At 40.3% G+C, this 26,786-nt stretch overlaps 1 protein-coding gene across 1 annotated transcript in view; it reads right to left on the minus strand.

The window, feature by feature from the left end:
- The window catches only part of LAMC1 (laminin subunit gamma 1), a 121,274-nt gene that overhangs the window by 17,605 nt on the left and 76,883 nt on the right, over positions 1-26,786 (minus strand). Inside the window, exons 3-17 of the mRNA XM_061183035.1 lie at positions 25,807-25,937; positions 23,604-23,770; positions 20,636-20,824; positions 19,674-19,791; positions 19,205-19,303; positions 18,979-19,115; positions 18,482-18,604; positions 18,201-18,390; positions 17,776-17,888; positions 15,433-15,654; positions 15,124-15,312; positions 3,799-4,044; positions 3,149-3,302; positions 2,394-2,536; positions 1,247-1,425 (exon numbers count right to left, since the gene is read on the minus strand). Of these exons, the coding sequence (XP_061039018.1) occupies positions 1,247-1,425; positions 2,394-2,536; positions 3,149-3,302; positions 3,799-4,044; positions 15,124-15,312; positions 15,433-15,654; positions 17,776-17,888; positions 18,201-18,390; positions 18,482-18,604; positions 18,979-19,115; positions 19,205-19,303; positions 19,674-19,791; positions 20,636-20,824; positions 23,604-23,770; positions 25,807-25,937 (2,400 nt within the window). The remainder of the gene's footprint in view (positions 1-1,246; positions 1,426-2,393; positions 2,537-3,148; positions 3,303-3,798; positions 4,045-15,123; positions 15,313-15,432; positions 15,655-17,775; positions 17,889-18,200; positions 18,391-18,481; positions 18,605-18,978; positions 19,116-19,204; positions 19,304-19,673; positions 19,792-20,635; positions 20,825-23,603; positions 23,771-25,806; positions 25,938-26,786) is intronic.

A 26,786-nucleotide genomic window follows, 5' to 3' on the forward strand; every position in this document is an offset into this window, starting at 1 on the left:
TCTAGAACAGGGGTACCCAACCCCCGGGCTGCAGACCGGTAGCAGTCCGCGGCCTGCTCGGAACCGGGCCGCACAGCAGGAGATGAGCGGCGGGCGAGCGAGCAAAGCTTCATCTGCCGCTCTCCATCGCTCTCCACGGCTCGCATCACCGCCTGCGCCATCACCGCCCCCCGCACACCCTGTCCACGGAAAAACTGTCTTCCACGAAACCGGTCCCTGGTGCCAAAAAGGTTGGGGACCGCTGCTCTATAAATATGAAGGTCTATACACTCCATGTATGTATACTTTTAAGTAGGTAACATGGGTAGTTTTTCCTCATTTCTCTGGCTTCAAAAGAAAAACTGGTTGATTCCTTTGACGTTAAACTCTACATGCTGATGATTCTCCAGTTCTGACCTCTCCCTTGTTTTTGAGACTACCTATCTGATATCCCCACTTGGCTCTCTGATAGGTATTCTCAACTTAATATCCAAAACTCTACCCTTGATTTTTTCTCTTAAATATGTATTCTCTGAGTCATCGCCATCTCAGTAAGTAATGCCTACAACTACCTTAAGCAAAAAACCCAAGATCCATCCTTGATTCTTCTCTTTCCCTAACCTTACCCTCTCTCATACCCTGCCCTGCCGAACACAAATATAATATTTATCCAATTCAATCTAGGCTTCCCCTTTTGCCCCACTCCTAACCATCAATCTTCACACAGCAGAGTGTTGTTCTTAAAATATAAACTGGATTTCCCAGCTTAAAACTCATTAGTGCGTTCCCACTGGATTTGGAATAAAATCTGAATTCCTTACTCTGGTCAACATGGTGCAACGTAAGTTGTCTCTACCAACCTTTCCAGTCTTATCACAAACCACTCCTTCCTCACTCAGCAGGCTCCAGACACCCTCCAGCTTTGAGGCCTTTGTACCCCACGTTCCCTCTGCCTGGAACAGCCTACCCCCCACTTCTCCTTTGGTTTGCTCTTTCTTATCCTTAAGATCTCACCTTAAGTGAGTTTCCATAGAGGCTCTATATAAAGTAGTTCTCCCCAGTTATTCTCTGTTTGTATTCTTTCTTACACTTATCTCAGTTAGTATTTCTTTAATTTTTATTATTTGACTCCCAACTGGAACTTGAGTCTTTGAGAACAGGGACTGTGTCTATTCTGTGCACCATTTTTTCTCTAGAGCTTAGAGCATAGGACGTGCCCATTCAACGTCTGCTGAATGAATGAACGCATGCACTGTTGACAGCTGACCTTATCCTTTACCAGCCGGTAACAAGCTGGACATTCCTGGCAGCCAGGCCAAGACCGATTGTAGAAATAGTTCTCTTCACACTGGTCACAGCGATTCCCCACAAAGCCTTCTTTGCATTCACAGAGACCATCATCTTTGCACTGGAGGGAAAGAGTCCCCTCAGGATGACAGTCACAGGCTGCAGAATAAAGGGAAAAGGGTACATAATAAGGAAAAAAAGGAAGAGTGCATTTTCTTTTAACTCACATTGATATCAATAAGCCAACTGTACTATCATTATAATTAGACGCTTTGTGAAGAACAGGCTGATTTAGGAGAATTTAAATGGTTAAGCCTGCTTAGCAGAGAAGCCAGACATTTTTAAAACAACAGTAAATTTCAAAGTGAGCATCTTTTGGAGGGGGCACATTTCATGTGACTGAATAATTAACGAAATTAGTCTATTATAGAAAGTGCCCTTTTTGTGCACTTCGAGAATTTATCTCTACCTTCATCTCTCCACTGTTTTGCTCTCACTAAGGAACTAGAAAACCCAAATGCTAATGCTTATTTTCCATTATTTTATAGTTTGTTTACTCATTTTGTTCTCTGAACAGAGTCAATGACTTATGCTGCATTCCACAGGAGAAATGAAGGAATTCAGAAAGCAAAAACCCAAACTGTTCCGCGGCCTAATTCCAAGCAAGTGTTTATGCCAAGGAGCAGCAGATGTGGACATGTAACCGCACCAAAAGGGCCCCAAGGGTGGGAAGCAACTGAGCCAGTAAGTCAACAAACACGTCTGAGCAGAATCCCTCACTGTTTCATTTTCTGCACTAAGAAGGTGATCAATTAAAAAGTTTCATCAAGCACGGGGAAGGCTCGGTAACCAAAGGGTAATCATCTGGGAAAATTAAAGACTAGAAAAAGGAAGAATCAGAAACACTGTAAAAGAAGACATAAATAGGGTGGTTGCAAAGAAACTAGAGAGGCTTTCGGTCCTCTGAGTTTTAAAAAATGGATAATATTTCTTGAATAAAGCATCTATGATGATTTGGGCACAGCCCTGACTGTGAGCCGTGTGGCTACACTGAGGCTGTCAAAGTCCTTTCTGGACTAACAGTTCTAACTGGAATGAGACAAGACTTTGCCACCAACGCCCCTTACGTTTACAGCCTTCAGGTCCAAACCCAAAGTGGTTGACCTCGCAGCGTTCGCACTGCTGACCGGTGATGCCAGGCTGGCACTCACACTGGCCAGTGTGGATGTCACACTGTCCATTGGTGGAACCCAAAGCATGGCAGTCACACCTGAAAACGAACACACGACATTTCTCAGGTAAGAAAAACAGACTTTAAGCCAACCTTTCTTTTTTGTTCCTTTCAGCATAGGACTGATGTCATTTGTATTAGAAAACAGAATGTTAAGGGCTATTATGACAGACGTTAAGGGTTATGAAAACCTGAGGTTCAAGTAATTTTCATGAGTTCTATTCAGAACTTCTTTTTCTAACCTAACCCACACAAATACTTCTATTTCACTACTAAAACTACTACCCATGGCTCTCCAATCCGGCACCACATGGGCGCGGAATAGGAGGTTTGAAAACAGGAATTCCCAGGCAACTGCAACCCTTGAAGGTCTGATTCTAAGCATCTCAGAAAGGACCATATAATTTGTATTGTTAAAAAAATGTTGCTCAGGTGACACTGACACAGCTGGGGCCACTGCATTCCACTCTTTTCTCTCATTACTTAATTACAACTCTCCAGTATTGCCTCAAAACGGTGCCTTGCCTGTTTTCTGCACTCAAATAATTCCTGAACAAAGCCAAGCCAACTATGAACCATAACTTATAAAAATTCATCTCTGACAATAAAAAAGCAAAGGTCACTTGAACCAAAGGCAGCCGCCATCTTTACCTCTCACAGCCCTGCCCGCTCTGCAGGTTGTAGAATCCAGGGTCACAAGCTCCACAGTCCCGGCCGGTCACATGAGGCAGACACTCACACTGCCCCGTCACAGGGTTACAGCTGCTCTGCTGCTTCACGGTCCCGTAGGGGTTGCAGTCGCAGGCTAAGGCAGGAAGACAGAGACAGCAAAAGATGCAAATCATCTGAGAGAAATACTCAAGTATAAACGACACAAATAGGTTCTTTAGATTTGCGTTATCCAGTACAGTAGCCACTGGTCACCGGTGGCTACTGAGCACTTGAAGTGTGGCTGGTCTGAACTGAGACGTGCTGTCAGTGTGAAACACACTCTGGACTTTGGAGACTTGGTGTGGAAAAGAACATACATCTCAGAAATTTTTTACTGATTACTTGTTGAGATGATAATACGTTAGATAGGTTAGGTTAAATAAAATATAGTGTTAAAATTAATTTCACCTGTTTCTCTTTACTGTACTGTGTCTACTAGAGAAATTTAAATTACATAAGTGGTTTGCACTACATTTCTATTGAACAGTGATGCATTCGACCAAACAACTGTAAATATTTAAAGAGACCGTGCAATGATTCTCAGAACGCATGAATATAACTGTGACAGAATCTGGCCGATGGCCGATTACCTTTGCACTTGTCTGCTGGATTGGGAGCCAGGGGATTTCCAAAAAATCCGTCTTTGCACCGGTCACAGTAGAAGCCAGCCGTGTTATAGATGCACTTCAGGCATTCTCCCGTCAAGCGATTGCAATTTCCAACTGCGTTGGGATCGATGTTGTCATTGCACTGGCACAGGCGACAAAGCCTCACAGGGCCGTTTCTACCCAGAGGGTCTCCAAAGTAGCCGTCATCACAGAGCTCACATCTTTTACCTGCGCATGAGACAATCTGATGTTATGAAAGAAAGGCCTTAGATGTTTCTAGTGCTACTGGTTACAAACAGTCTGGAGTAACCATCAGATGCAAGGCAACGTGGGGCAGTGGACATGGCACCAGCCTAGGAGAGCAGAGGACCTGGGCTGCAGTCCTGGCATGGTGAGTGACCTTGGACACATCTCCATTTCCTTATTAGAAAGATAGCACCTGTTTTGCCTCCTTCGCTTCAGTTGTTTTGAGGATTAACTGAAATCATGCACTAGCAGTGCTTTGTAAATGAGTCCAGCGCAGGTTTATTAACCTTTCCAGTCCCAAGGGCTGGTACATTCATCTATGTTTGTTTTTTCCGATAATATTGAGAAAAATGAAACATGACTGTTGATACCATACATTTCTTATACCACAGGGTGGGCAGGATCATTCTCTTAAAAAATAAAAGGCATGTGCTCATCCTTGTTTGAGCAGTGTCAACTGGCACAGGAGAGAACTTGGAGATCATCATTTGCCACTCGCTTCTATTACAACTAAGGGAACAGCCAGGTTGAGAAACTTGCCCACAACCAAACAGCTGATAGTAAAAGAGACAGAGGTAGAATTCAGGGCTCTTTCCACTGTATTAAACTCACTGCTCCTCATCCTTCTTTTTCCACTTTCCCACTATTATTAGCTCAAGTTGTGTTCTTGGTATCTTTGTAGCCGACTGGGCCTGAATTACCTAAACTTTTTGGAGAAACAGAGGTTTCTTCATTTACTCATCTCACAAATACTAACTGAGCATCTACAGACATGGCTCTAGGTTATCAGGGTGATGTGGTGAGCAGGGTGGATGAGGTCTCTGCTCTCACAAAGCTTATGCAGCAACTGAGGGAGACCAGTTCACAGACATATAAATAAACAAGATCACTTCAGAGAGCGACACACATAAAAAAGTTAAACAAAACAGAAACCATGACAGAGAGACAGGGTGAGGGCTACTTTATACTGGATGGTTAGAGAAAAGCCTCTATAAGAGGAGGCATTTGGGATGACAATGGAAAGACACAAGAAACAAACCATGATAATATCCAAGAGAAGAACGATCCAGAAAAGCAAGATAAGCTTGTGGAAGCAGTAAGAGACAACCCTGTAGGTCACAGTAAGGAAAATGGGTTTAAAGTACAGTGAGATGCTATCAGGGGTTTTTTTAAGTGATGAGATCTGATTTACATTTTTAAAGTATTATTCTGGCTGCTGTATGGAGAATGGGTTGTAGGAGAGCAGAGTGAAGCATGGAGACAAATTAGGAGGCTATTTCAGGTTAGAGATGACAGCAGAGTAGACCAGGGTGGTGGCAGTGAAAGTGGTAAAGAGTGCTCAGATTTGAGAACCAGCAACACCTGCTGACTGATTGCTCCTGGGAAATGAAAAAGAGTCAAGGATAAGCCTCTGATTTTAGCTTAAGCAACTAGGTAGATGGTAGTGTTTTTACTGAGATGAACAAGACTGGGGAAGGAACAGGGTTAGGGTTGGAGAAAATCAAAGATCTAGCTTGGATTTGCTTAAATTTGACATTCCTTTAGCCATCTGATTCAAGATCACACCAGAAAATATTTGGCACAAACTAGTGAGACTTGAGGAGAGACATTCACAGAAAGACAGACAGGATGAAAAGGCAGAGGGCTATGTACCAGAGGAAGGAACAAGATAAAACCCCAGAAAAACAACTAAATGAAATGGAGATAGGCAATCTTCCAGAAAAAGAATTCGGAATAATGATAGTGAAGATGATCCAGGACCTCGGAAAAAGAATGGAGGCAAAGATCGAGAAGATGCAGGAAATGTTTAACAAAGATCTAGAAGAATTAAAGAACAAACAAACAGAGATGAACAATAACTGAAATGAAAAATACACTAGAAGGAATCAATAGCAAAATAACTGAGGCAGAAGAACAGATAAGTAACTTGGAAGACAGAATGGTGGAATTCACTGCTGTGGAACAGAATAAAGAAAAAAGAATGAAAAGAAATGAAGACAGCCTAAGAGACCTCTGGGACAACATTCGCATTATAGGGGTCCCAGAAGGAGAAGAGAGAGAGAAAGGACCCGAGAAAATATTTGAAGAGATTATAGTCGAAAACTTCCTTAACATGGGAAAGGAAATAGCCACCCAAGTCCAGGAAGCGCAGAGAGTTCCATACAGGATAAACCCAAGGAGAAACACACCAAGACACATAGTAATCAAATTGGCAAAAATTAAAGACAAAGAAAAATTATGGAAAGCAGCAAGGGAAAAACAACAAATAATATACAAGGGAACTCCCATAAGGTTAACAGCTGATTTCTCAGCAGAAACTCTGCAAGCCAGAAGGGAGTGGCATGACATACTTAAAGTGATGAAAGGGAAGAACCTACAACCAAGATTACTCTACCCAGCAAGGATCTCATTCAGATTCGATGGAGAAATCAAAAGCTTTACAGACAAGCAAAAGCTAAGAGAATTCAGAACCACCAAACCAGCTCTACAACAAATGCTAAAGGAACTTCTCTAAGTGGGAAACACAAGAGAAGAAAAGGACCTACAAAAACAAACCCCCAAAAATTAAGAAAATGGTAATAGGAACATACACATCGATAATTACCTTAAATGTGAATGGATTAAATGCTCCAACCAAAAGACACAGGCTTGCTGAATGGATACAAAAACAAGACCCATCTATATGCTGTCTACAAGACACCCACTTCAGACCTAGGGACACATACAGACTGAAAGTGAGGGGATGGAAAAAGATATTCCATGCAAATGGAAATCAAAAGAAAGCTGGAATAGCAATACTCATATCAGATAAAATAGACTTTAAAATAAAGAATGTTACAAGAGACAAGGAAGGACACTACGTAATGATCAAGGGATCAATCCAAGAAGATATAACAGTTATAAATATATATGCACCCAACATCGGAACACCTCAATATATAAGGCAACTGCTAACAGCTCTAAAAGAGGAAATCGACAGTAACACAATAATGGTGGGGGACTTCAACACCTCACTTACACCAATGGACAGATCATCCAAACAGAAAATTAATAAGGAAACACAAGCTTTAAATGACACAATGGACCAGATAGATTTAATTGATATTTATAGGACATTCCATCCAAAAAGAGCAGATTATACTTTCTTCTCAAGTGCGCACAGAACATTCTCCAGGATAGATCACCTCTTGGGTCACAAATCAAGCCTCAGTAAATTTAAGAAAATTGAAATCATATCAAGCATCTTTTCTGACCACAATGCTATGAGATTAGAAATCAATTACAGGGAAAAAAACGTAAAAAACACAAAAACATGGAGGCTAAACAATACGTTACTAAATAACCAAGAGATCACTGAAGAAATCAAAGAGGAAATCAAAAAATACCTAGAGACAAATGACGATGAAAACACGACGATCCAAAACTTATGGGATGCGGCAAAAGCAGTTCTAAGAGGGAAGTTTATAGCTATACAAGCCTACCTCAAGAAACAAGAAAAATCTCAAATAAACAATCTAACCTTACACCTAAAGGAACTAGAGAAAGAAGAACAAACAAAACCCAAAGTTAGCAGAAGGAAAGAAATCATAAAGATCAGAGCAGAAATAAATGAAATAGAAACAAAGAAAACAATAGCAAAGATCAATAAAACTAAAAGCTGGTTCTTTGAGAAGATAAACAAAATTGATAAACCATTAGCCAGACTCATCAAGAAAAAGAGGGAGAGGACTCAAATCAATAAAATTAGAAATGAAAAAGGAGAACTTTCAACAGACACCGCAGAAATACAAAGCATCCTAAGAGACTACTACAAGCAACTCTATGCCAATAAAATGGACAACCTGGAAGAAATGGACAAATTCTTAGAAAGGTATAACCTTCCATGACTGAACCAGGAATAGAAAATATGAACAGACCAATCACAAGTAATGAAATTGAAACTGGGATTAAAAATCTTAAAACAAACAAAAGCCCAGGACCAGATGGCTTCACAGGTGAATTCTATCCAACATTTAGAGAAGAGCTAACACCCATCCTTCTCAAACTCTTCCAAAAAATTGCGGAGGAAGGAACACTCCCAAACTCATTCTATGAGGCCACCATCACCCTGATACCAAAACCAGACAAAGATACTACAAAAAAAGAAAATTACAGACCAATATGACTGATGAATATAGATGCAAAAATCCTCAACAAAATATTAGCAAACAGAATCCAACAACACATTAAAAGGATCATATACCATGATCAAGTGGGATTTATCCCAAAGATGCAAGGATTCTTCAATATATGCAAATCAGTCAATGTGATACACCATATTAACAAATTGAAGAATAAAAACCATATGATCATCTCAATAGATGCAGAAAAAGCTTTTGACAAAATTCAACACCCATTTATGATAAAAACTCTCCAGAAAGTGGGCATAGAGGGAACCTACTTCAACATAATAAAGGCCATATATGACAAACCCACAGCAAACATCATTCTAAATGGTGAAAAACTGAAAGCATTTCCTCTAAGATCAGGAACAAGACAAGGATGTTCACTCTCACCACTATTATTCAACATAATTTTGGAAGTCCTAGCCACGGCAATCAGAGAAGAAAAAGAAATAAAAGGAATCCAAATTGGAAAAGAAGAAGTAAAACTGTCACTGTTTGCAGATGACATGATACTATACATAGAGAATCCTAAAGATGCCACCAGAAAACTACTAGAGCTAATCAATGAATTTGGTGAAGTTGCAGGATACAAAATTAATGCACAGAAATCTCTTGCATTCCTATTCACTAATGATGAAAAATCTGAAAGAGAAATTATGGAAACACTCCCATTTACCACTGCAACAAAAAGAATAAAATACCTAGGAATAAACCTACCTAGGGAGACAAAAGACCTGTATACAGAAAACTATAAGACACTGATGAAAGAAATTAAACATGATACCAACAGATGGAGAGATGTACCATGTTCTTGGATTAGAAGAATCAATATTGTGAAAATGACTATAATATCCAAAGCAATCTACAGATTCGATGCAATCCCTATCAAATTACCAATGGCATTTTTTACAGAACTAGAACAAAAAATCTTAAAATTTGTATGGAGACACAAAAGACCCCGAATAGCCAACGTGGTCTTGAGGGAAAAAAACAGAGCTGGAGGAATCAGGCTCCCTGACTTCAGACTATACTACAAAGCTACAGTAATCAAGACAATATGGTACTGGCACAAAAACAGAAATATAGATCAATGGAACAGGATAGAAAGCCCAGAGATAAACCCATGCACCTATGGTCAACTAATCTCTGACAAAGGAGGCAAGGATATACAGTGGAGAAAAGACAGTCTCTTCAATAAGTGGTACTGGGAAAACTGGACAGCTACATGTAGAAGAATGAAATCAGAACACTCCGTAACACCATACACAAAAATAAACTCAAAATGGATTAGAGACCTAAATGTAAGACTGGACACTATAAAACTCTTAGAGGAAAACATAGGAAGAACATTCTTTGACATAAATCACAGCAAGATATTTTTTGATCCACCTCCTAGAGTAATGGAAATTTAAAAAAAAATAAACACAAAAATAAACAAATAGGACCTAATAAAACTTAAAAGCTTTTGCACAGCAAAGGAAACCATAAACAAGACGAAAAGACAACCCTCAGAATGGGAGAAAATATTTGGAAATGAATCATCGGACAAAGGATTAATCTCCAAAATATACAAACAGCTCATGCAGCTCAATATTAAAAAAACAAACAACCCAATCCAAAAATAGGCACAGGACCTAAATAGACATTTCTCCATAGAAGACATACAGATGGCCAAGAAGCAGATGAAAAGCTGCTCAACATCACTAATTATTAGAGAAATGCAAATCAAAACTACAATGAGGTATCACCTCACACCAGTCAGAATGGGCATCATCAGAAAATCTGCAAACAACAAATGTTGGAGAGGGTGTGGAGAAAAGGGAACCCTCTTGCACTGCTGGTGGGAATGTAAATTGATACAGCCACTATGGAGAACAGTATGGAGGTTCCTTAAAAAACTAAAAATAGAACTACCACATGACCCAGCAATCCCACTACCGGGCATATACCCAGAGAAAACCATAATTCAAAAAGACACATGCACCCCAATGTTCACTGCAGCACTATTTACAATAGCCAGGTCATGGAAGCAACCTAAATGCCCATCGACAGACGAATGGATAAAGGCATGGTACATATATACAATGGAATATTACTCAGCCATAAAAAGGAACGAAATTGGGTCATTTGTAGAGACGTGGATGGATCTAGAGACTGTCATACAGAGTGAAGTAAGCCAGGAAGAGAAAAACAAATATCGTATATTAACACATATATGTGGCACCTAGAAAATGGTACAGATGAACTGGTTTGCAGAGCAGAAATTGAGACACAGATGTAGAGAACAAACGTATGGACACCAAGGGGGGAAAGCGGCGGGGGGTGGGGGTGGGGGTGGGGGTGGGATTCATTGGGAGATTGGGATTGACATATATACACTGATGTGTATAAAATTGATGACTAATAAGAAAATAAATAAATAAACATTAAAGAAAACAAAAAAACAAAATTGAAAATTATGTCCCTATTAATATTTAGTTTAATTTCCTTATATCATACTATTCTTTTTTGAGGAATGGTAGGGAACTTTAACCAAAATGTTTATATACAGCACCATCCTATGCAGTGTCACTCATTGGAGGGCATTTTTTCAAGCATAATTTTCCAGTGATTAAAAATCCATGGGATATTAGTATATTAAGAAATTAGAACATGATAAAAATGGCATTTCAAAACATCAAAGAAAAGACAGATAATTGAAAAAAAAAAAAAAAAGACTTGAGGAGAGTTAATAAAATATACTATCCATAGAAGGAAGGGGATAGTGTTGAGAAACCACAAGTAAAGCGTAGCACCTGAAATAGTAACTGCAGGGCTCCAGAACCTTGGCCTCAGAGGGTGGGTGGAGGGAGCAGTTACCAGAACCTAATAGTTTCTAACTTTCTTACAAAGGGCTGTTTGGAGAAGGGCACCTGCCAAGAGCTGGTAACTTTGATTAAGGTCACCAAACCACAAGGACCCTACAGAGAGGGGGCCTTGGAATACATACTCTGCCCTCACTCTCCTTCCTCTCTCTCTGATCTATGTACTTCCCACCACCTGCACTCAAATGGAGGTGGCCATGTGATGTAGTACATGCAGGTCTCATCAGGGTGGAGAAGGATGAAGAATGGATATGGAGGGGCAGATGGAAGGCTTCCAGCCCACCATCCAAGTGGAGACAGCAAGTAGGTAGCTGGTACTCAAGAGAGCGAGGTCAGGGCTGAAGACATGGATTTTGTGGTTGTAGGCACAGAGGGGCTTGTGAAGCCTAAAGATGAGATTTGCTCACCTAAGGAGAGAATATAGATAAAGCTGACATGAAAGCCCTAGGTTGAGAAACAGAAGTGATCAAAGAAGACCCAAGAGAAGAGAAGAAAAGCAGAAGAAAACCAAGGTGAGGGAAGTGTCACAAAAAGCAAGAGGAGAAAATGTGTGGAGCAAAGTGAGTAGTGAACAGTGTCCAGTGCTGCTGAGAGACCAGGTCAGAGAAGGACTGAAAACTGACCACTGCATCTGGCAAATAGAGACCACTGATGAGGTAACAGAAAATGTGGCTGGGGGAGGGGCAGGACACGAAGAAATAGGATGTTAAGAGAGGACAGGAAGCTAGGGGCCCTTCTTGCCTCTAAGGCAAATATTCAATAGTTTCCAGACCCGTACCCAAGATCCTTCTCCAGATTAGGATTAAGACACCATTTCAGTTCTGCTTTTTCATCAGGTAATTTAGCTAGTCTAGATACGATCCATATTTAAAATGTCTTAAAACCTGTTCTGAATAAAACTCAATTAAAAAATCTGCTAGAAAACTTAAAACAGAGCTACATGATAGCCCATGAAAAGCTCTCATTGCAAAATATCTTCCACAGCTACAGCTAGTCTACCCCTCTGTCTCAGAGTCTAGGATGTAGGTTCAAGTCCAGGCTGTACTACTTATATGACTTCGGGCAAGTTATAGACTTCTCTTAGTCTTGGTTTTCCTTATTATCCCTCCCACACTGGGCGTGGTGTCTTCCTTTCTTCTCCTTTAGCACTCTTGTGTGTGTTCCTTTATCTGAACTAACTACACTGTATTAAAATGATCTGTGCTTTGCTCCACACTTTTAGACCCTGAAGATTAGGGACCCTCCTTTATTCATCTTCATGTTCCAAAGCCATGCACTCAAAACATTTTGTTGAAAAAATGGTTATTGTTTTTAATTTACCTGAAAAGACTGTTTAAAGTATTAAATTAAATGCAGAAGCATCTCACACGTGAAGATCTCAGTGACTGTCAGCAGTTATTCATATTCTTCAACAATTTTCTAAATGAGGAACATCTTACTTTGTATCTGCAACCTCTATTCATTTATTCAATAAATACTTGCATTCATTCAACAAACACATGTGCCGAACACTATTCTGGGTGTTAGGGACACAAAAGTGAATTAAACAGACAAAAGTTCCTGCTCTCAAGGAGCTTAAACTGGGGGTGGAGGGGGAAGATAGGCAATCAACAAATGAATACACATAAGAATATCAAGTGGCTAAAAAGTGCTATGAAAAGAAGTAAAGCAGGATATAGGAAAATAAAGAGTGATGGCATTGGACTTCCCTGGTGGCTCAGTGGTTAAGAATCCACCTGCCAATGCAGGGGACACGGGTTCGATCCCTGGTCTGGGAAGATCCCACATGCTGCGGAGCAACTAAGCCCGTGCGCCACAACTACTGAGCCTGCGCTCTAGAGCCCGCGAGCCACAACTACTGAAGCCCACGTGCCCTTAGAGCCCGCATGCTGCAACTACAGAAGCCCGCGCACCTAGAGCCCGTGCTCCGCAACAAGAGAAGCCACCGCAGTGAGAAGCCCGTGCACCGCAACTAGAGAAAGCCTGCACGCAGCGAAGACCCAACACAGCCAAAAAAAAAAAAAAAAAGGACTGATGGCTGTATTTTTCACAGGGTCTGTGCTGTTTTCATGCAGACTTCTACATCCTAATTAACATCCTCAAGAACTGCTATAGATCATTTCCTTCAATCCAGGTGATAACTAACAAAACAAATACAGCTGACCCTTGAACAATGCGGGGGTGGACCGATCCCTCTGCACAGTCAGAAATCCTTATACAACTTATAGTCAGCCAGCCCCCACCTTCTGCGGCTCCTCTGAATTCGCAATTCCACATCCATGGATTCAACCAACTGTGGATTGTAGTACTGTAGTATTTACTATTGAAAAAATCTCATACAAGTGGACCCATTCAGTTCAAACCTGTGTTGTTCAAGAGTCAACTGTATATTTCACAAATGTTCTGTGAGAAACATCTGATTAGTGACTAATACATGTATAACATTTTCTAAAATCTCCTATATGATACTCCATCTCTCTATAAGCATCCCGAATAATTTTACTTCACCATTTGTACTATTTAGTATAGATATGAGAACGACTCCACAATGCCTAACTGTTTAGTTTACTGTCCAGTGAAACAACAGAATCAGTAGAGGGATCTCTTATCAAAATGCTCTATTAAGTACTTCTGAGAGTAGATACTGCACGAGGGATACTTACTATACTCTGTGGCAGCAGAGTAAAGGGTCCTAAGAACCTGGGTACAGCAGGGAGGGTTCATTGAGGAAAACCATCCTGGGGAAGTGACGTTTCAACTCAACCCACAGAACAGACAGGAGTTGGCTAAGAAAAGTGAGAGAGTCGGGTAAGCACTCTAAAGAAAGAGAACAGCACGCGGCAGGCCAGAGTCGGGCACACCTGGGCCCAGGAGGGCTGGAGCAGAGGGTACAAGTGCCGCGGTGGGTGGTGGGGAATGAGGCTGGAGAAGTCTATCTCTAAGAGACTCTGTTGGGCCACTGTTTTCTTAAAAAAAAAAAAGGAGAAAAGAGTCAAAAATATGAAATTCTACACTAACTTCTACTCCTTATTTTTTCAACTACCTTAAGCAAATGATTGGCTCTCCCTGTGTGGCACTGCCCTTGTGCTCGATGTGCGCTCAGGGGAGAAGTGGAAGGAAGGTGGAGTGTTTTAATGTTTCCCAATGATTAAAGAATGTTTTGATGAGACATGAGAGATACAGATTATGAGCTCAGTGTTTTGGTTTTTCTACTTATGTTCATGCTCTCTAGCAATATCTTTTGAACAAAGAGCTTGTAATGGAGTCAAAGGCTGTATCAGAAGCCTGGCCAGAACCTCTCCATTACGTGGAGGCTAAAGTCAATGGAAGAAAGGGGAACGGTCAACAGTGAGCCCCCATCTCCTCTGTCAATCAGCACAGGCAGCTCCTTGAGTAGCTAGGGAAGATCTAGTTTTATGTTCTTATCAAAAAGAAAGAAACTCAGAGAATGGGAACAGAGGTCTTATCCAAAGCTCTGCAAATATTTTTTTCCCCAACTAAATGCGATGGGCCCTGATACACTGAAAGGACTATTTAGATAAAGCATTTAAAGAATTTTAAAATTACCACTTTACATCAAGGATCCCAGGGCAGCCTCACAAACTAAAAATCAAGTTTTGATTCCCGTCTTATAAGGGAGAGTATATTGTAGTGATCATCATCTTTGGAGCCAGAATGCCTGGGTTGAAATTCCAGCTGCTCCACTGACTAGCCATGTAGCCTTGGACGTGTAACTTAATGTCTCTGTGCCTCAGTTTTCTTAGCTGTAACCTGAGGATAATGCAAGAAGCTATCTCAGAGGGTTGTGAGGATTAATGAGGCAGTACATGTTAAAGTGCTTAGAAAAGCACCTGGCCATAAATATGTTAGCTATTATTAGTATCTGATATGCATTTTACAAATCCATAATAAACCTGTTTCCTACAAAACTTTTGCCTACTAGGAAAACTAATCATGGAACCGAACAAGAAAATCCAAAAACCTCCAAAGCCCTTCTTCCCAAGGTGTTTCTATGGATAGAGCAGACTTACCAGTGGTGCCAGTAGGACAGTTGGTGCACACCACCTCCTGTGTCTTAGGGACAACAGCACAACTGGAGCCCCCAGGACACGGACAGGGTTGGCAATCAGAGGAGGTGCCCACAGTTGAATCTCCATAGTACCCGTCACTACACTTCTCACAGTGGGGCCCGGCTGTATTCTCTCTGCAGTTACAAACACCTATTTGGAGAGCAGGTGTGAGAAAACAGGCGAGTGTGTAAGCAAATAAGACAATGAGCATTTCCAACCACCTGCTAAAGAGAATTTAGGTCTAGCAGCCCCCAAAGGTCATCTTCTCACCTGTCTCAGGGTCACAGGTCTCACTGTGCCCATTGCAGGTACAAAGCACACATGGACTGTATGGTCCAAGACTCGGAGTTTCTCTTCTGTAACCTGAGAGGCACATCTCACAAAACTGCCCTCCGTATCCCACAGGACAGGTGCAGGACTCCACCCAAGTTGCAGGGACCCCAGGCCCAGGACGAGCGCTTGCCAGGGTGACATCATCCAAATATCCAGCACCTGTGTATGATGTGGAGAAGAGGATCACTGAACTGGCTTTCATATTCCAAAACTTCTTGCAAAGTCAATAATGCTAAAGGGTAACCACACCCAAAATTTCAGAGACAATCAACCATCAGTTTAATTCATCTGTTGGAGAAGATAACTAGAAAATAGCATTTAGAACAATTATGTGCTACCTGGTGCTAAGTATCTGGAATGGTGGTAGAGCAAACTTCATTTTTAAAACACACACACACACACACACACACACACACACACACACAGATTCGTTGGATTTTACAGTTCTCCCAATCACCAATGTGAAAAATGAAAAGCATTGGGCAATAATCTGGGGCAAGAAAAGATAAAAGGAAGAATGTGGAAATAATAAGAGTTTAAGGCTACAGCCATTAAGCCGTGTTTTTGTTCTTTTGCCACAAAATCAGGCACTGATCGTAGAGTTCAAGGATAAGAAAACAGGGAAAGCACCTGTCGACAAGTACCACTCAAATTATATTTTTTGCCCTGCATAAAACAGAAAAAATAAGTAAACAAGTTCTAATAATCAGGGCTACTTTGACAAATATGTAATTATTCCAAAGCTGTTATGCCGTATATCATAATGCTTTCCTGTTTCCAGAAGAAAATAAAAATAGAGGAAGCCTTATATTGGCTTAGCCCAATGGTTCACCCAACCTAACAGTACAGATGACAGACTCAGCAGGAACATCCTATGGAAGAGGCAGGTTTTGATTGTATCATCATATTTCCCTTTAATTCCCATTCCACTCCTGTCTCTTGCACTCTTATCTTTCAAGTGTATTTCCCCATGTTATGAAATATCACTTGCTGTTTATATAATTCTTAGAAACTGATGACCTGAGGCTAAAGGACAGCTCTTTTATTTCTGCCTTGAATTTAGTTAACTTTTACTACATTTATGGGTTTTTTCAACATTAGATCATGAGAGACATCTCCACTGTTAATGTGCTTCCAACTCCAAACATTCTTAAGCCTCCCCATCCTAAAAATACTTTCTTCGATCTGTCCCCACTCCCAAACTAGAGTCCCTCTCTTTTCCTTCCCTCACAGCCAAACTTCTTAAAAGAATAATCTCTATTTTACTTCTTCACCTTTGAATTTACTTAATTTGTGATTTAATTTACTTAATTAAATCACTGCAATCTAACTTCAGTTTCAACACTTCTTAAAAAAACAAACAAACAAAAAAAACCCTCACCAATGATTCTTCAGTTACCCAATACCAAAATCCAATTGTACTATCTTCCTAAACCTGTTAATTGTTCCTCTTCCTTAAAATTCTTTTTCTCTCAAGTCTCAGGTCATGGTCCTTAAATAACTATATTTCCAGGATTGCACCTTCTTTTCTCTTTCCATATTTTTTTGTTATATTTCCAAGTTTAAAAATGATTACCCATATGTTGACAACCCTTCGATTCTAACCTCCAGTCTCAACTTCTTCGTAAGCCCCATCCATATTTCTAACTACTTATAAGACATTTTCATCTGTATATTCATGCAGGCATCTCAAAAAACAACACATCCAAGCTGCTGATGCCACTTTCAATGCCACACCACCACTCTGATTCCTCTTCCCCCAGACAGCTTTACCTTTCTATAGAAATAGGTCCTCATTAAAAAAAAAAAAAAAAATTATAGGAAAAAAATTTAAAGAAATGCTTAAAAACAGCTTTTTTAATTTAAAATTATAACAAATGTTCATTCAGTAATTTTTAATTTTTCATAATTTAGCCAATTTAGTTAAAAGGGCTTGATAGTTACATAGCAAGAAATAAAAAGAAACAAAGGTTAAGCAATGTGAGCCAGCAGAATTATATTTGGGATTCTTAGAAGATTCTAATTATATATAATGTAGCCTCAATAGGCTTATTTATTATAAAACAATACTATTTACTAATTTTGGCTAATTTTCTTCAGGTCCTTAAAAGTAGTTTTAAAATGCATTATTTTTATACATAATTCATGTATGATGAGGCAGTTTATACCACTTCTTTAGGATCAGTGTTATAGTATTAGGACTTTAGAGATAGACTTTTGATTATGGATCCTTTTATCTAATCATCTTAAATGATTCTCTTAAATTATATCATAACTTACTTCTCTCACTATATGTCCCACGGATCTTGATAGAGGTCAAATTGTTTAGGAGTTTCTGAAATTCGAAAGGGGTAAGAGTAGGCCTCCAAGGGTAATCTGTTGCTTCATGGAGCCTAGAGAAAAAGGAAGGGCCACATTAACCTCTGTAGGGACAATTCTGGGTGCTGAGAAAGCATTTCTTACTCATTTATGCCACCAACAGTGCACTGCTCTGCCAATCTAACCAGGTCAGAGAAGAGTCTGTTGGTTTGATAGTACAACTGGAAAAGGTACACATAAACAAAGGGAAAGTTCCCTTTTACAAAGTCACCTTGAGAAGCCAGAAGTTTTTCTTCGACACACACCTTGAGGCCTGATGAGCTTTGACAAAGAAACCACTTTTATAATTCTGGTCAAGTCAGATTTTGCAAACAAAACTGTCTTACCTGAAGACATATTTCACAGTGGTCTCACTCGGATAGGAATTGCCCTGAGCGATCAAGGGCACAGACACTCTTAGGCCAGCTCCCTCAAGCACCAGGTCTTCTGCAGAGAGGCGAGTGTCTCGCCTGTCCACTCGAAAGGAGAAGGAGAAGTTCTGACCATAACTCAACACCTGCTTGCCCAAGAACTTTGCTGGAAGGCAGACACAATGGTGAGCAAGAATGTGAGAGTACGAATAAACAGGGGCACACGCCAAGCCGGACCGCTTCCTAGCCTTACTTACCGGGGGCAATGAAGTACCTAGGAAAGTAGCTATCTGAAATGACAGCGATATCTTGCCTCTCAGAGGACCACTCAAATGATGCTTCAGAGCCATCCCTTTGTTCCGCACGCCACCCATCCTCATCTGCAAGCAGAGGATGGAACACAAGTGCCGTTACTTTGTAAATGTCCTGAATTCAGGTCCCCTATATACCACAAAATAAATAGCAAGTCATCAATGAAAGTTTTTTAATAAATGGAGGCTATAACAGTACCTATATATGCTATACCCCTCGAGCTATGATTTTCTTTATTTTATATAACATTTTATACTTAATTTGGTAAATTCTAAAACCATTTATATATACTTTCATTAAATTAAAAAGCCAAACAAAAATCACATACATTAAAAAACAAAGTGCTGATACCGTCAAAAAAATCCTCAAAGAGCTACTGACTTTTTAACATTGTAAGTCTAGTCTCACGATTCTAGAGGACAGAAGGAAAGGTCTACTTTACCAATCTGAAAGGTAGAGGTTATAGAATAAACACTGTAGCCGACAGCATTTGTACAGACAGAAGAATGCCCAAAGCAGAAGCAAGGTGTGCAACCCATAGGATTAGATGATTCCAGATTAAAAAATCCAGGTTTGCATCTGAAAGAGATTAAGATACAATCAGGTATTCATTGTACTTGAAATATGATGAGAGAAAATACAATACGGCTAGAGAAAAAATGAGCTACCTCTCACAATTGAAGCCTTCGACATTGTCTTTGCAAACACATCTTCCTGTTTCAAAATTACATTCGTCTGTGCTGCCAGAAGGATTACAAGAGCATGGCCTATTGGATGGAAAATGGAGGAAAACAATGAAATAAGAGAAAAAATAAAGAAATTCCACTCAAAGTCAATCTTTTGTTTTATATGTTAACAGATTTTTTAAAAAGGAATACATAAAAGAGCAAAATGAATCCTAAAGTCATCTTTATATTTGGATTTGATTTCAATCAAGGATAACCATCACATTTAGACATTGAAAACTCTGCTTCACCTCTGTACAAAACAATCCTGGATCATCATTACAGCTAGAAGCCTTAAATCTTGGTTTACAAGTATTATGGGGGGAAAATGTTTATATGGCTGCAGACTAGCTACAACATCTATTATTAAGAATCAGCTACATTTGGATTCTGCCCCCTTGAAAAATCTTACCTGCATCCAGCCTCAGTAAGAGAATGGTACCCAGGCTGGCAACGGTCACATTTGTCCCCCATCACTCCAGGCTTACAGCTACATCTGCCATAGCTATCACACTGTGTACTGAGAGAACCTGAAATTTAAAGTGCTCAGTGTCAACCACCAGTTAGGTAAGTAAAATTAACGTCTCAAAGAAAGAAGGTTGGTAACTAAAAACAATGCCTGAAAACCAGAATGCAGATTGTTTTTCAATATCTAGATGGTAACCAAGAGAATAAAGATCAAATTTTAAATCAGAACACTCTCAAAATCATACCCCTTGAAGCCATGACTTTTAAACTTTCCAGACATACACCCGAAGATGAATCTACTCATAACTGTTGAAAAACACTAACAAATCACTCTGTACCCAATGGTAAACTGTACACAGAACCAGTCACTGCTCTGTGGACAAGCACAGGCTCCTTATGGCCTGTGTCTAGAATTTAAGTATATACAGGCACGAATAACAAAAATAAAGTTCAAACTCCTGAAAAAGTACAACAGACTAAGAGCACTCCTCTGAACACACACCAATGTGCTGAAAGAGGTCAGCCCTCCAAGGAGGTTAGACTAAACAAAATCATTAACAAGGAAGAACTCACGAAGCAGCTAACCTTTTACAGTCAAAGTTCAAATGGTCTTGATGATCTTATTGCTAATTATTTACAAAACCATTACTCAGGCCAACCCCACATTTTTATACACACCAGAAAATCATCTGAAGGCCCAACTTGGTTAAAGAGAGTAGAGGCAGATCCTAAATCATTTACATGATATAACATGTAAATTATAACAATAAATTATAACAATGTACACTCTCCTATACTTAAGCTGTGCGAATCCCTAGGAAACAAAGCTTTATTTTCCGGGGGTACAGGGAATGCTTATTTTGTCTTCCACCCATCACAATGAAGCAGACTCTGCCTGTCACTTACCAACAGGACTACAGTGGCAGGGGGAGCAGGCTTCTCTGTTCCCAAGGCGGAAGAAATTCTCCCGGCACCTCTCACAGTTGGCGCCGTCCGTGTTATCCTGGCAGTTGGTACAGTGGCCACCATGGCCCGTGGAACGGTATAGTTCAGGGTCAAAGTAGCATTCCTGCGATCGGCCATTGCAGTCACAGGCTGTTGGCCAAAACGTTAAGTCAGATCCATGTTCCTTTACAAACAGCATTTTAAAAGACTCAAAGAAAACAAAACCATAATTCCCCACATCTCTGACAGACAGGTGGTGGCAGATTAAGAACGACCACCCGATGCACTGTTCACTCAAAAACAAAAACGAAAACTGTATGTCTGTCTATAAAGGGTTCATACAGTCAGGTTAACAGCTTACTAAGAAATGTTCATCCTTATCAAAAATAGTACCATCATAAAATATGTAATCCTTGTACTTAGGAATCTCCGCATAGTTGTACACATACAAACAAAAGCCAAGTCAAATTACAATTTTTTTTTTTTTTTAAAGTATTTGTTTATTTATGGCTGTGTTGGGTCTTCACTTCTGTGCGAGGGCTTTCTCTAGTTGCGGCAAACGGGGGCCTTCATCGCGGTGCGCGGGCCTCTCACTATCGCGGCCTCTCTTGTTGCGGAGCACAAGCTCCAGACGTGCAGGCTCAGTAGTTGTGGCTCATGGGCCTAGTTGCTCCGCGGCATGTGGGATCTTCCCAGACCAGGGCTCGAACCCGTGTCCCCTGCATTGGCAGGCAGACTCTCAACCACTGCGCCACCAGGGAAGCCCCAAATTACAATTTTTCTGAATCTTTATCCTTCATTCTAATACCAAGTCCAAGCACAAGGGGCCAATTTATATGCAGGCTTCAATTTATGTTAACTTTTCAGGGCTCAGACAATTCAAATACATTAGATACCAACTTCTAAAATGCCAGATTACTTGCATACCCAGATGGGAGTAATCTTGAGACACATGGGTAAAAATTAGTGCCTCTTTCGAAAGAAGCAGGAAATCTATAGATCCACAAGAAAGTAAATCCACAAGAAGGGAAATCTAGATCCACAGATGCCTCCATCTGCTGGGAAGCCATAGTGCCAAATGGGTCATCTGTTAAGTAGCTATATTCCCTACAGAATGAGTATCTGTAGTCACTGAAAATCTTTATTATATTTATACTAAGATGATTTTTTCCAAATTATTGATTCTGCCCCAAGTACAGACACTAAATAAAAATAAAATTTTATTTGATTACAGATAGAGCAGGAGATTGTTGTTTTAAAAAAAATTTGAACATTTTTTTTTTCTCCTCCCTGCCTTTACAATCAGTTCTTTTATAGTACTATATTTGAAAACTTTTTAGAAACTTAAATCGCTGGCACCAAGAATTAGAGTTAAGTAACTTTGAAAGCTCCCATTCCCTTCTTCATCAGCTATTTCTCTTCCCTCAAGTCTCCCTAGATTATCTCGCAGTCAGCCCAGCTCACAGCACCTGAATGGTCTGGTACTTAGAGACTGTGGGGTAGAACAATCCCCATGTCTATGCTGTCCTAACCCACTGCTAAAAGCAGATGCTGTGGCTCCCTCATCATCAGCTGGTAAAAGAGAAGGCAGCTCTCATTTTCTCTTCCCTAGCTCCAGCACCCTGACAATACTGTAGTACTGTCACACCTCCAGAAACTTCTCTCTTTGACGGGCCATGGTGCTGAAGGGACCAAAGAGGAAAGCAAATTGACTTAGCTCCTTATCAAAGTCTGTTAGCTACTGTATTCTGTTCACTTGCTAGTGAGAAGCTGGATATAATGTTACACTTGTTTTTTCCCATAATGTTCCTGGATAGACTCAAAATATGACATCATTAAGCAGATTACTTTTCAAACACATGTGTACATTTAATTAGATGTCACATCTTAGGAGTATTTCATTTTTTCTTTTATCAGTCTTTATCATGTAGTTTCCAACACTGGATATTACAGCTCAGTAAAAAAATTAAAGAAGTTCAAGTGCTTAGGAATGCTAGAGGAGGCTATAAAATTTATCTGAAAATGTGAATAAGAAAATCTGCTGTAAGCAGCTAATGGAAACAGTCATGAGTCAAGATATTGGTCCTTTTTCAAGGTTTCTGCCAATAATTCCTGCAAGTTCAGAGTGTCTTCCTTCTTATTCCCTTTATTACCAAGAGGATACGATAAGGAATATTTATAAGGACATAAAATGTTGCTCCTTTAAAAGTTTCTCACTTTCAAGTCCTTGGCAAATCATGATTACACGGTTTCATGATTTTCCTCCTGAGATTCCTTTCTCTATCTCTTGAGAATAAACCAAGACATTATGAAGGAATAAACAATGTGTAATCTTTTTCATTTTACCTCTTCCTAAGAATACTAGGATCTACTCTTCTTCCCAGAGCCACCCACCTCTGCATGACAGAAGCAGGAAAATCCTTCCCATTGTGCTCTTTAGTGAGATAAAGAAAAAATAATTTTGATAAATAATCCATCGAATAGCAGTCTTAGTCTAGAACTCATCACACCTGACAAATGTTAATCAACAATCCTGGCTGTCTGAATAAATGAGCATTGAAAGCAAGAAGAATATTTTAAAGGGCAACAAAGAAAAGACTGGAGAAACCATATTTTAGACTAGGCAACCCCGGCCCAGTATTTAGAGCTAAGCAAAGGCCAAACCTTGAAGATGCCGCTCCCATTCTGTTATGTGTGTTCATGAAGGAAACATAAAACCAGCACAGTTTATGTTTATGGCCAATTGCCCGCATCTATGATTTTCCTTTGACGTGCATGCAGGTTATTGTTCTACACTCTCAAATTAGGGAAGAAGCTCTGCCTTTCAGGCTTTTCCTTTCAAGGAGGAATCAAAGGAAGTCACCCGTTCCTTCTCCCACCTCTGAAGTCCTCAAGACAATTTAGCAGACGAACACCAAGAGGCACTCACGCAGGCATTCGCTGGCACCCTCGGCAGTCGCCCTCCTCCACGGCCGGTCATTGAAGAAAGGAAGGCACTTCTCACAGTCTACACCATAAGTATTATGTTTGCAATTACACACCAGCTTGTCAAATTCATTCTTCACGCACTCGCTTGCATGTCCGTTACATTTACACCTGGGGAGAGAAGAGACCCTCAAAAGAATGAAACACCTATGAAGCCCCGAAACGGATGCAGAAAAAGGATGTACACAGAGAACTAAAAACCACCTCAGGATGTTTTTGAGTTTACCACTCAAAACTGTAAACTGAGAAACTGAGCAAGATTAAGTAATGACCGTGTGTTTTCAGGTATGAAGCAAAAATTAAACAAGACAAAAAAAAAAAGGTAGCTTTATTTAACAGGGGATGGGGCATTAACTGGACATGAGAAGAAAGTCCCCAACAATTTCTGAGGACATCTGTAGGACCATTTCCTGAAGTGAAATGTGTGCATCTCAAGAGGCAGCCAAGTGTAGTGGTTAAGAAGAACATGGACTCCAAGGCCAGGCTGCCTGGGTTCGAAACCTTGCCCTGTGACTTACCAATGTAACTTAAACTCGGTGCCTTACCTGTAAAATAGGGAGGATGATAATACCTGTTTCATAGAGTTAGTGAGAAGATCAAGAGGTTGCTATATGTATGTGCCCAGGACTGTACAGGCATATAACAAGTCAATACATTTCAGCAGTTATCTGCCATCATGATTTTAAAGTATCTGATCTGAAGACAGTGAGAGACAGATACCACACCATCATATGGACCTCTGGTAGACTGACATTCCCTCAGGTTGTTTGGGGCAAGAATCCTTGAAGGAGCCTCTAGATGCAGGTACTACCATAAACTAAGGACTCGTGGAAATCCCCATGAATACTAACACGCACTCTGGTGCAGAGCCGTTACCCTCACTCGCTCTTTAAAGATAGCAATCAGTCCCACAGCTTCAAGCACCACTTAATAATACACTCAAACACTTCTGAAACATCTACAGTGCACCAGGATGAATCCCAAATGTATATCTCCAGGCCGCCTCTTTCTCCCAAGCTCCTGTCCTTGACTGCTGCACAAATTTAGATGTCCTCCACGACTTAAAACTTTACATTCTACAACTAAACTCACCACCTTCCCAAATGAGCTCATCTTCTCCATTTATTTTGTTAATGATACCACCATTCTCCTGGTCACTAAACCTTCAAAATCACCTTTGACTAAAATCCTGATAATTCTTCCTTCATAAAATGCACCTAAATGTTTCTTTCCATTCTGCTGTCACCACCTTAATGTCAGGTATTTGTCACCTAACACCTAGATGACAGCATAATAACAGGAATATAAATTCTCTCGATCATATTCTACTGTTACCTTGCCTGCAGTTAATCTTCTTAATCTATTGTGTTGAAATCATAGCCCTAACTCCAAAAAAGTACATGATTTCTCATTGGTTACAGTTTCCATCAACTTTCACTGAGCATCAATCCCATACCAGGAACACTGCATACAAAAATAATGTTTCTGCTCTTGAGACTTCATAGTCTATTACAAGGGGAGGTAAGTCCAAGATTCTTGGCTCACTGTCTAAGGTCTCTGGCTACCAAACTCTCTCTGGTTTACAACTCCACAAATTCATATAAGATTTTCCTTAAGTCAAGGAGGTTTTAACGCTTCCAACTCTAAACTTTTGCTCGTGACATGCACCCAACCCTCCTGCACCCAACCCAGACATCCTCTCTCTTTATCTAAACCTTACCTATTCTTTGACGCCCAGCTTAGATTCCATCTGTTTCTCTAGCCTGACAGTCCTGTAACTATTCTCTGACATATGACATCTCTTTATCTAAAACACCTGATGGTACTAGCATTTAACTTTTCGCATATTCATACATCGCCTGCCCCATTCACCTGTAGGATCCTAGAAGGTCAGGTCCTTCTCAGTAAGTGAGTGTCAGACTTGCACTTCCTCAGTAGCTTCATAGTGCCTATCATAGAGCTTTGCACTTAAATGTTCAATAAGAATTCACTAATGTTGATTTGACAAGGTTTTAGAAAACCTAATTACTTTGTTTCCAGGATAATGAGGTCTAAAAACATTACTAATACAGTTGTAAACAAGTTGCTACATTCACTTCTACACCAAGGCTCCAATCACTTTCAAGGTTATTTAATGATTTACTTACCTACCACCCACAGCGAAATCAGAGATTGCATAATAATAGGATTTGAGAACTTTGGGGTCATTAAACACTTCATCCCCAAAAGTGTTCAGGCGATTGAGTGTTACTCTGATGTCAGTGGCAGTTACCCACTCCTGTCAGAAAACAAAAACACAGAAAAGATAGGTAAAGGCACTGAAGATAAGCGACATATATGTGACAAAATCTTCTAAACAGTTAATGTATCATTTAACTTATGTCCTCTTCTGGCATTAAATCTATTATAACACCCAAGGACTCCTTTCATTTCTTCATACTTGAATTTCCTTCTTGACTCTTCCCTTCTTTGATCTAAGTTGTTACTTTACCACTCAGAGTCTCCCAAGGCAGGAATAATATTAGTTTCTTCACAAGGCTGTAGAGAGGCTTAAATGAAATATGCTTTTCAACGCTCAGCATGCATTAGGTAGTCAACACACAGGTCTCGTCTCTCCATCCTGTATCCACACCCCAAAGCCAGTCAAGAGAAGCCAGCACAGAGCTCACGTAGTACCACCACTGTACCAGATACACTGGTCATTGCCTCCACCTGCCCATCTTGTACCATCTCCCTCTCCCTCTTACCCAATCCACTACGGACAGATCTGGGAGACACATCCAAGCACAAAGCAATCAATCATTACACTGGCCTGAACCAATCAGACGTACTCTTTGTCTTGACCCTTCCCAAATGTCACTTCTCATGAGGCCTTCCCTGGCCACCCTATCTAAAATCGCCACCTCCCCCACCAGCCCCCTGCAACTCCCTATTTCCCTTCCCTATTTTATTTAAATTGCCTGTTTCCATCACCACCACCTGCCCACCCCACCATTGCCACCACCATATTATAAGCCCCACAGGGCAGGAATTTGTTTTGTTTTGTTCACTGCATTTCACTAGTGCTTAGCATATAGTTGGTGCTCAAGTAACATTTGCCAAGCAAATGAACAGATTTGAGGAAACT

Source organism: Eubalaena glacialis, chromosome 3 (assembly GCF_028564815.1).
Source record: "Eubalaena glacialis isolate mEubGla1 chromosome 3, mEubGla1.1.hap2.+ XY, whole genome shotgun sequence".
Lineage (NCBI taxonomy): Eukaryota > Metazoa > Chordata > Mammalia > Artiodactyla > Balaenidae > Eubalaena > Eubalaena glacialis.